General features: G+C 32.4%; 1 protein-coding gene across 1 annotated transcript; it reads left to right on the top strand.

The window, feature by feature from the left end:
• Positions 1-5,450: 5,450 nt before the first annotated feature.
• LOC131644185 (pentatricopeptide repeat-containing protein At3g04760, chloroplastic-like) lies at positions 5,451-7,658 on the top strand. Its single transcript, XM_058914613.1, has 2 exons — positions 5,451-7,247; positions 7,329-7,658. Exon 1 carries the CDS (start codon positions 5,513-5,515, stop codon positions 7,211-7,213), a length of 1,701 nt encoding a protein of 566 aa, XP_058770596.1. The 5' UTR covers positions 5,451-5,512; the 3' UTR covers positions 7,214-7,247; positions 7,329-7,658.
• Positions 7,659-12,003: the final 4,345 nt, after the last annotated feature.

Here is a 12,003-nt window from a genome sequence, read left to right as displayed (position 1 = left end):
ATCTTCTTCGTGGGCCCTGCGGAAATACCTGCGGATTTAACTGCAGTGTTACCTGCGGATTTTTCCACGAACCCAAAACCAGCCCTTGCTATGATTTGGAACCTGCAAAATCTGAAGAAAACACGAACCAAGACTACCCAGATACACTAATTAAGGGGCTCTGAATTCATTAGTGCAATTAGTTTTGGCTAATGTGGCTTGTAACCATGAAAACAAAGCGAAACATATTCCACGCCCTAGCCATGGCAACCTGTGGTCGTGACGTTACAACCTCCTTTTCAAGGTTCAAAGCTTCCCCAATACTCATTATAACATACAATATATCATCAAATAACGTTAACACACAATAAAATATGAGATCCAAATTTCAAGAATGTATGAAAATATGGCAATTCAACATGTGTATTTCTTATGATATACGATTCAAACATAGATGTGGACCTAACCTTTGGAACCTTGGGAAGAGATTGAGACGACAAGTTTGGCTGGGGAGTGGCTGCCACGACCAATTCTTGATTGCCCTAGTTCCTTGAAAATTTTAAAAGTTTGGAAGAGTTCTTGAGGCTAGGGTTTTCGTTTTCTGAGAGGCTGCAATGTTTGTGTGTGTGTGTGTGTATATATATATATATATATATATATATATATATATATATATATATATATATATATATATATATATATATATGAGAATATCTTAGGGTTTTGAGTTTGGAAAGGAGAAATTTGAATTGATTAAAAAAAGATTTGATTTTGAAAATTATATGAAAGCTTTCTAAATTAAAATCAAATCTATTTTCTACAAGCTTTCAACGTGTTATGGCCTTTTGATGGTAATTGGATCTGATTTAGATGAGGGGAATATTCCATGGCATATTTTATATGATTTTATTTGATTTACTTTTGATTAAAAATTAATTTAAATTAATAAATTCAATTATAAATAAAATAAAATCATAAAATAGATACCAAATGATCCTTGGGCCTCTAATGAGCTTGCTATCACGTTGATAACTCAAAAATATGGGCCCATTACTCAAAAATTTGAAATTGCTCACTTAGGGTTTCATGCACTTTCTCAAATTTTGCCAACTTCTGATAGTCATAACTCTTTCAATTTTTATCATATGGAGATGATCTGGGACTTTTTGGAAACCCAAGATGTCCTCTACAAGCCATTTTGGAACATATTTTGCATTTGGAGATTTTATCTTGATAATATGGCTCCTGACAAAAAACATCTTTTTGTGAGCTTCTAGAAGGACATGTAATGTTTTGGCTCAAATCTATCAAATTGTGCATTTATTGACTTTAGGCCCAACATCCAAGTTATAGAGAATTGAATTTCCTTGAGAATAAGCTTTGGTTGGACAATTTATGATAAAGTATGAGAGAGTTATGACCAATCAAAGTTGAGTTGACTTTTCTCCTATAAACCCTAATTTAGCAACTTTGAAATTTGCTAATTTTTTATCTTTCCTTGATGAATCATGATCAACCCTTAATCAAATGATGAATAATATCAGGAGTTTTGACTGTGGTTTGACCCTAGTTGACTTTTAGGTCAAATTGGTCGATTGTTGATCGTTTGAGCAATTGAATGAGCAATCCTGTGAATCAGGGCTTGAAATTTGGCATGAGGGTCCTTTGAGGCATATGAGTGGCCATGGATCCCATTTGAGGTCTTAGAATTTGATTTGACCTTGAGAGAATCCAAACCCTAGTTTTGGTCTTTATTGCTTAGGAGGAGAGTGATCATGCTTTCAGTCATATATTGCATGAGCCTGTGGAGACTATCTGAGCCCAACTATCTTGAAATATAATGGGCAAATTTTGGGGTATGACACCATGCATATATTAAACTTCGTATTTCATGTTTAATCGTATTCTAATGCGAACTAACTGCGTGTTTGAGTGCATAGTGATGTTTATAAGCAGTTGGAACCGCTTGCATGAAGATTTGGTGCAGGTGCGATGAAACACCATGGTTAGGGCATGAAGAAATATGTTCTTCATTTTCTTCGATGCGAGCTGTTTTAGGATAAATCGATGCCACCAACGTGTTCGTAGCACCTTATTTGAGTGGTTTGTGCGCTTTGTATGTGTGTTAAACGTCGTTGTTTGAGTTTTAATTTTTGCAGGTTTTTGCTACGTGATTTTGTAGCTAAATAGTAGCAGGTCCGAAGCTAAATTTTGGCAAAATACAGTCCTATGATGAAGAAGAAGGAGACGCGTGTGTGGCCGTTTACCATTGGAGGGTCAACCAAATCGCTCCTCTCTCCCTTTCTAATTCGTCCCTGCCAGCCCATGGGACCCAGTGTTTGACTTTCCCACTCAAATCATTAGTTTTTATACTTATTCTTTTTTGTTTGTTCTTTAGACAACTTAAAAATGCAGCTCAGGTGGTAGCAAGGGAGTGCCCATGATCCAGAGAACCTGTGTTCAAACCCTAGGTGTGACAATTTTTTTTTTCAATTGAAGTGTAATGCATGGCTTCAGATTCAGCGCAGTGTCTCCAGGTACGAACACAGTAGACTTCATGTGCCAGCCAACGGATTGCCACGCACGTTGATCTGACACATACGGAGAGGCGTTTCCACAATACACCCTCAAAAGTTGTCCTCATGGAATCCCAGCGGCCAACCTACAGGTTTTTTTGTTTTCTCTACTTGACTAACCCTTTTTCTCCATTTTTTAACTAATTAATATCTAAATATTTCATTAGGTTAGTTAATCATTTAATTAGGTTAACCAACTTATTTTAATTAGGCTAATAATCTTAGGCTAATTAGGATTAATTAAATAATCAACTTGATTCTTCTTTCTTTTTTATTTAATTTAATTAATTATTTTAGTTAATTAATTTAGGTTTTAATTTAATTTTAATTAGAATTTAGGTATTAACATTAGGATTTTAATAATTAGGTTTTTAATTTAATTTAGGTTTATATTAATTTAACTTAGGTTTTAACATTAGGATTTTAATAATTAGGTGTTTAGGTTAAACTAATTAGAAATTAGGTTTAGTTAATTAATTAGGATAATTAATTTATACTTTAGGTTTAAGTGATTAGGGTTAATTTTTACCTACAAATAGTTTTTAGGTTTAGCCTTTAACCTAAAAAAAACATAGGTAAACCTTAGAAATTATCAATAAAGTAAGGGTTGTCTATTAACTGTAGATTTTTTAACCCTTAGGGTTGTCTAGTTTTTTAGCTATAAAGTTTTTTAACCTTGATTTTTCTTAAAGTATATTTTATTCGCGATTTCTCTCCTCATCTCTTACTCCAGTGTATGTCGCATGGCTTTGATTGATTTCTTTTATTTATTTTTGCCATTTAAATTCTAGAAAATGTGTATAGGCTTGCAAGTTTTTTTGTAATAGCTTAGGGCTTTTAATTTTCCGCCTTTAATTTCTGCCTTTTATTTTCCGCTTTTTCCCTGGGTTTTTGACTATGCAATCCCCTATTAATCCCCCTATTCTGAAGCCTTGTAATAGCGTAGGATTTTACTTTCCACATTTTATTTTTCGCAAATTATAATTGCTATTATACTGCGTGGTTAGTAACCTAGGGAGTGATAACCTGCAAATTGAATTTAGATCACTAAATTTACAAGATAAATATCTGAATCCAACTCACGTGATTGATGCACCCACACACCTTTAAGGTGATCCCTCTTATTATTGCCTTTCGATTAAAAATAGTCAAGTCCCTCGGATACGAGGATGCCTTAGCAAATGTTGTCCTCAGTTCATTATCATCATCAAAGATCATAAGTCCCTTCGATGTTGCCTACAAATGTATACGATCTCGTCCCTCGAGGTTGCCTACGATAAGATGATGATCGTCCCTTCCAATGCTAAGGTATCCTCATTGGTTGCCTAAAATGACTATTATATCCTTCCCTGAGACTTCCTACCCTCTTTATGGTATGGATAGCCTTATGGCGAACGATATTTCTCGATGACCCTTTTTAAATCCATTGAAAAGACTACCTGCCTTTCTTATGGTATGGATAGCCCTTTCAAACGAAAAATCTTAAAAAACACAAAGACATTAAACTTAGGGTAGGTGCTTTTAACTTCTTACTCACATAGAGAAAGAGAGACGAAAATGAAGTGAGTTTAGGGTGAAAAAGAGAAATAACAAAATTGACAGAATTATTTAATAATGTAATTGATCAATTCAGTGTACAAAGACATGATAACCAACGATTTAAATAAGTTTTAAAAAATAGTGATGGGATAAAATAATAATAATAATAATAAATGGAAAAAAATATGAAAATGTGACAAATGCAAAATGATTAGATGGATTAAAAATCTAGGGATAAATTAGGATGTGACAATGTGTTCTTCATTTGCATTTATCTAATCCTTTGACTAACACCTTGTGTTTTAGAGTGTGTGTAAGATAAACTGACATTGTTCATCATATTAATCCTTTGTCATTTCTCCATTGTTGTGGACCTTCATCTCAAAAGACCGAGTGTTGAGGGAGGCTAGTGGTCCATTAGGGTATATAATGTTTTTATGTGAAGTTTGTTGTTTGTAACAGGTGCATGTATCATTTCTTGAATGTTGTTGGCTCTTATTGTTATCTATCAAGGAGAGAGTTTCAATATACTCCATGGAAGACTTGGGCGAGATCAAGTATCAACTGTCTGTAAGGCGGAGTTGGAAGTTATTCATCTTTGGTGGAGTTGGAGAAAGATTGTTCGCAGACAAAGTTGGGATTTGTCCAATCAACGCTAGCTAATGGAAATCACTCAAACAAGAAATCAATGGGATCGAGTGTATTTCCACATACGACTACTTGGAGCAAATTATTATGGATAGAAAGGTTACTGGATAAAGATATTTCGAGATCTTGTTATGCTTAGCAGTTTGAGTGTCCTCATCAACGGAGGGAATTAAACATATTATACATGCAAGTAATCAACAGTTTCAAAACGGTAACACCGATTTCCAAACACCTTCCATTTTCCGCCATGGTTGAGTCAACTGGGTTTGTAGAAACTATAGCTCAAAGGATAAAACCGGTTCTTTTTAGAACCCTAATTGCACTTCAATTTTCTGATAGTGTATTAACCAACATATCTTTTAAATTGGGCCGGGTCTAATAGTTTGGGCCCTTAAATTAAATCTTAATTTCTCCAATATATTTTGTTTTTAATAAAATGATAATTTTATATATTTTTATTTATAAATTACATAACCATATCTTAATTAACTCTATTTTTACAATTCCATTATACTTTGTTTTTTTTTCAACATTATATTCGTTTGTTAAGAAACTTTAGTGTTCCACCTATATTTATTTTCTCAAAAAATTAAAAATAAATATGTATACTTCAAAATTTACACGTATTTTTTTTCAATAAAAATTTCTTAGATAAAGTAAAAATGGAAAAATAAAATAAAATAAACTAATAATTAAGGTCTCAGTTCATTTGTGTTGGATTTCAAGCTCAGTTTCCCTTATCCATTCTACATTTTGTCCAAATTCAATCCATGAATCTCCGACTACAACTGCAACAACTATCGACAACATCATCAATGACAACATTTTCAACTGAATTCTTGTCACACACTCTCAATTTGAGAAACCATCCTAACCGCACTTCTCGCCATTCAAACCCCAACTTCGTCACTTCCTCAACCCCACTTCTAAACGAAGGCAACACTAATGACCGAAGAACAAGAATCAACCAAGAACGATTCAGGGCCAATGAAACAAGGCCGAAACTTGATCAAAATTACGATTTTCGAGACACCGATTTCATGAAAGCTCTCCACAGGTCATGCAAATCAGGTAAGTACGATGAGTCTCTCTACTCGCTTCAGCAAATGGTTAATAGGGGTTATAATCCTGATGTTGTTCTCTGCACAAAATTGATTAAGGGTTTTTTCAATTCTAAGAAAATCGAGAAAGCTATTCAGGTTTTGGAGAAGCACGGTGAGCCTAATGTTTTCACTTATAATGCTGTTATAAACGGGTTTTGTAAATCTGATAGAGTTGATGCTGCCAATAAGGTGCTTGATAGAATGAAAAAGAGAGGTTTGGCTCCTAATGTTGTTACTTATACTATTCTTATTGGGAATCTATGTGGGAGGAGTATTGATGAAGCTATGAAGCTTTTTGATGAGATGTTGTCGAGAGGGCTTCGACCTGATGCATATACTTATAATATTCTGTTGAAGAGTCTTTTGAATGAAGGGAAATGGGAAGCGGGGAAGAGTTTGATGTCGGATATGTTGGATAAAGGTTGTGAGCCGAGTTCTGTGACATACAACACATTGATTGGCTCGCTTTGTCGTGCTGGTAAAATTGGCGAGGTTGAGAATGTATTGAAGAATATGAAGAAGAGAGGTTTGGCTCCTGATGTTGTTACTTATAATATTCTGTTGAAGAGTCTTTTGAATGAAGGGAAATGGGAAGCGGGGGAGAGTTTGATCTCGGATATGTTGGATAAAGGTTGTGAGCCGAGTAATGTGACATACAACACATTGATTTCTGCTTTTTGCAAAGGAAAAATAAATTTGGCTTTAGAGTATTTGGATAACATGATATCACATGGTCTTTTGCCTGATATTGTTTGCTATAACTCAGTCTTGGCTTCTCTGTGTAATAATGGACATGTTGGTGAGGCTTTGAACATCTTTGAGAAGCTCGGTGAAGTGGGTTGTCCTCCAAATGCAAGTTCTTATCATACATTGTTTGGTGCATTGTGGAGCAGCGACAATAAAATTAGAGCGTTACGGATGATTCTGGAGATGTTAAGCAAAGGCATTGATCCTGACGAGTTCACCTATAATTCACTTATTTCTTGCTTGTGCAGAGATGGATTGGTGGATCAGGCAATTGAGTTGCTGGTTGACATGATGGAGAGTCACAAGTTTCAGCCTACTGTTATTAGCTACAATGCTGTTATTCTTGGATTGTGCAAGGCGCAAAGAATCATAGATGCTATTGAGGTGCTTGCTGCTATGAATCAGAGAGGATGCTTGCCAAATGAAACAACCTACTTATTGTTGATTCGAGGGATTGGTTTTGGAGGATGGCGAAATGACGCGATGGAGTTGGCTAACTCACTTGTTAACATGGATGCTGTATCGGAAGATTCATTCAAACGTTGGAACAAAATGTTCAAATATTTGAACAAAACGTTTCATGCGATTGATGCGCACAAAGAGCTTGCAGTATCTGAGTGAACTAACTTCATAGGCATAAAATTGATTTATTCAGGTCTTCTCAATAAGATTTTTTGTTCAATTCAATTAATGAATACCAACTTATTTTTTGCTCCCAATTTGTTTGTTGTTCAAGGGTTATTGAAGTTTACTCAAATATTAAATGGATGGTTACTTCTGACACAACTATAATGTGGCTACTAAAACACCACTGCCTCAGTTGATGAACGATGCGATGATCGTGGCAAAGCAGAAGGATTTCGATGTTTTCAATGCCTTGGATGTGATGCATAATGAAGGTTTCCTTAAAGATCTCAAATTTGGACCTGGAGATGGACAGTTTCACTACTACTTGTTTTGTTTTATTAACTTGTTGTTTCAACTAAACACCATTTATTGTTCCATTGAAATATTGGGAATTTAACATACTCTTGCAGAGTATGTGAAAAAGCTTATCTTTTGGTGACTTTCTTGCTTCTGGTATTGTGCGTACATCGCAAAATTATGTTGTTATAATCTGCTGCCTCAGTTTCCTTTTTGCTCATGAATGATGGATGCTCGCAGAGGTATTTAAGTGATTAATTCTTCCCTGATGATAGCTGGTTTTAGAAGGTTCTTTGAGTGCTTAGATAGGTCTTGTGGTACCTGTTTAAGCTTATCATTGTAGTCTATTTAATGTTCTGTGATGAGTTAAAGTTATTTCCATTGTTTTATATCAGTACATACAAGTTATAATCGAGTACACGTTGGTTAAACTTTGCAGACTTTGTATTTTATTATTACATGATGACTGGGAAAAATTCTGGAAATTTTGTACATCATAAAAATGATATATCGTAACTTTTCTGTACAGATTATTTGCGGGGTTAACACTAACTGTATCATTGAGAGTGGGAAATTGAAAGGTTCGACAACACCGTGAGATTTTCTTTTGAATCAACACCGAAATAATTAATTTAAGAGTGAAGACTTATTTTGGTTTTTCAATTAGTCTCTCAAAAAAAAAAATGATTTAGTTTTTTATAAAATTTAATCGGATTATATTAGTCTTAATATTTTTTTAAATTGGTTTTTTTATTTTTTATTTTTTAAATATAATTTTATTTTTAAACAGTTTTGATTTAATAATATTCAAAAAGCCAAAATTATTTTTTATAAGGAATTGAACCCAACACTTTAAAACAATATCTTATGTCTTTACCACTAGGCCAATATGCAACCATGTAATTCTCAAAGTTTTTAATTATATTAAGTAATTCTAAATTTAAAACAAAAATTACAAAATTTATATCAATGAAGTCTCGAACCTAAGTCTGATAAATAACAATCACTTTACAACTAGACAAATCAATTTCGAACCTAAGTTCGATAAATAATAATCACTTTACAATTAGACAAATTAATTTATATTGTTAATATTCTTAATGATAAATACTTAACTTAATAATTTATAACAAACATTTACTTATTTCAAAAAACACACAAATTACTAATTTCAAATGATACACCAATTTAAAAATAAAATTTATAAAATATAAATCCTCAATATATTTTATCGATTAGAAATAGATTAAATTATATCTAATTAAAATTAAATAACACACAAATAAATATTTACTTATTTCAAACTAATTCAACTAATTGTTAAAATATTTAATCAATTTAAAATAAAGAATCAATTAATTTTTACAATTATTTAATTTTTTTCATAGGCAATTTGTATCTAGCAGGATTCAAACCCGAGACAAGACCCAAACGTTTCACCGCTAGATCATACACGCACACTAAAATTATTTAATAAATTCAAACTAAATAGTGATCAATTAGTTTAATAGTAATTCAATAAAATATTTATTTATTTATTTTTATTTGATTAATTATATTTAGGATTTATATTTTATTAATTTTAATTTTAAATTGTTGTATTATTTAAAATTAATAAACGTTTATTTATTTGTTATTTGAAATAAGTAAATGTTTCTTCTGGATTAGTAACTTAAGTATTCATTATTAAGAATATTAATAGTAGAAATTGATTTGTTTAGATGTAAAGTGATTATCATTTAACTTGAACGGACTTGGGTTTAAGACCTCATTGATACAAATTTTAATTTTTTTGTTTTAAATTCAGAATTATTTAATATTACTAAAAATCATAAAAAAATATTTACCATGAATGTACATTACACTAGTGGTAAAGACTTAAGATATTGGTTAAAGGTCATAAATATTAACATAAAGACTAATATGGTCTGGTTAAATTTTGTAAGAGATTAAATCAGATCATTTTATTTTGTGAGAGACTAATTTGAGTTATATAATTTTTGTGAGGGACCAAAATGTGTCTTCACTCTTAATTTAATACTAATGCAGTCACTAAATTAGTATGTAATTGTTGATATTGTTCTGAAAATTTTTATATCCCTTTTATAGAACACTCAAAGGAGACTACCTCCATAATATGAGTTTGACTTTGCTCAATTTCTTAACAAAAGAGAAGAGATTTTAGGATTTCCATTAAAATGACAAAAATCTATAGAATAAAGATTTGAATAGAGCATAGATATTAGATAATAGAACAATTGGTTAGATCATTGCCATATCTTAGAATTGAGTATTTTTTGTTAAATCGTATTCTGAATGCATGAGTAAAAATTTTGTGTCTTGAGTCATTGCAAAATGCTTCAAGTTAATTATTCAAAAAAACTTGGGTCAAGACATACTTGAAAGCATAAGTTTATAAAATTTTTCTTTAACTCCCAATCTAACAGTTGTGCCTTAATCACCATAGGATTATTTTCATGGGGAAAAAATCCCTTCTTGACGTCTTTGCCGAAGAAATGAATCTCGGGTTTTGAATCTGATCTCAACTTACTAGGCGATTCCTTGACAGTCATAGCTCGGTAGGCATACCTTCTATGGGAGGAATTGGACTCTCATTGCAATGCCCCGATTTATATAATTAATTTCTTATAGTTTAATAGTGTGATATTTGTGGTGTACGAAAACCCAAGTTTGGCACAAAATTTTAATGCTGCACGAAAATCAAAGTTTGTCAGAAACTCTGGGAAAACTAATTAAAAAGACCCAGAATATATTGGGTACCAAAAGATTAAATAATGTATGTTGCAGATATCTTATTTAGTAGAGTTAAAGCACCCGTCATGGTATCTGAATTCTGAATGCTCGCATCATATGATGGGAAGATAGCATATGTTCTAAAACCTGAAACTTAAATATGTTAGGTACGTAGGTTTCGAGGGAAATCAGAAAGAAAGAATAAAAGGATCTTGAACAATTGGTAATGAATCTCTTCCTTCTATATCTAATGCACTTTAAGTTAAGGATTTAATGCATAATTTGTTATACATGAGTCAATTAAGTGATAAAATTTATGACATTATCTTTAATCCAAAAACGTGTAAGGTTGTAAGTCAGAAAGATGGCACCGTTCTTTTCATTTTAAAAAGGAAAACAACATTTATAAAATAAAACTTTCTGATCTTAAAAATCAAAATGTAAAATGTTGAATATTTGTAAACAAAGAGCAGTGGGTGTAGCATAGACGCTTGAGTCATATTAGCATGAAGAGGATATCTCAACTAAATAAACTTGAGTTAGTCAGAGGCCTACCTAAGCTGAAGTTTATTTAATATGCTCTTTGTGAAGCATGTTAGAAATTCAAGTTTTCTAAAACTTCTTTCAAGTCTAAAAATGTTATTTCTACCTCCAGACCTTTGGAGCTTCTACATATTGACTTGTTTGGTCCAGTTAAAACTGCATCAGTCAAGGGTATGAAGTATGAACTTGTCATCATAGATGACTATAGTCATTGGACATGGGTAATATTTCTAAGGCATAAGTATGAGTCGTATTCTGCATTTACTAGTTTCTGTTCTAAAGTGCAAAATGAGTTTGATTCTATGATCGTTAGAGTAAGAAGTGATCATGGTGGCGAGTTTGAATATAAATAGTTTGAGGAGTTATTTGATTATAATGACATAGCCCATGATTTCTTTTGGCCTAGAGTTCCACAACAAAATGGAGTTGTAAAAAGGAAGAATAAAACATTACAAGAAATGACCAGAACCATGATCAACGAAACTAATATGGCTAAGCACTTCTGGGCAGAAATTATGAATACAACATGTTGGGTTCAGAATATAATCTCCATAAGACATATTCTTGAAAATACTCATTATGAATTGTGTAAGGGAAGAAAACCCAACATTTATTATTTTCTTCCTTTTAGATGCACTTGTTTTATTATGAACACTAAAGAAAATCTTAACAAGTTTGACTGTAAAGTACAAAGGTGTTTTATGTTGGGATACTCATAACGTTATAAGGGTTATAGAGTATACAACACAAAAACATGTACTGTGGAGGAGACAATTCATGTTTGATTTGACGATAAGTTTGACTCAGAAAAGTCAAAGCTATTTGAGAACTTTGCATATCTAGAAATAAAACTTGTAGGTTATGGAGAAAAGGCCAAAGATTCTGAGGACCAAAATTCCAATAAAAAGGATGATACATCAGAAGAAACTGAATGTCCATTAGTCCAAAAAAGTCAATGGCAAAGACAAACCATATATGAAGATTTGATTCAGGGAGATAAAGTTAAACCTGTCAAAACAAGTCCACCTATAAACCAACTAAGAAAATGCTTCTGGGATTTGTGTCTCTAATAGAAAAAACTTCTTGTGAAGAAGCACTTCAGGATAATGAATGGATTATAGCAGTGCAAGAAGAGCTAAATTAGTTCTCCAGAAATGATGTTTGCGATTTGGTAACTAAGCCTAAAGGGA

Source organism: Vicia villosa, linkage group LG1 (assembly GCF_029867415.1).
Source record: "Vicia villosa cultivar HV-30 ecotype Madison, WI linkage group LG1, Vvil1.0, whole genome shotgun sequence".
NCBI classification, from domain to species: domain Eukaryota; kingdom Viridiplantae; phylum Streptophyta; class Magnoliopsida; order Fabales; family Fabaceae; genus Vicia; species Vicia villosa.
This window is presented reverse-complemented; position numbering and strand designations above follow the sequence as displayed.

Excerpts from the sequence above, each read along its gene's own strand:
- LOC131644185 (XM_058914613.1), top strand. The coding sequence starts at position 5,513 with ATGAATCTCCGACTACAACTGCAACAACTATCGACAACATCATCAATG.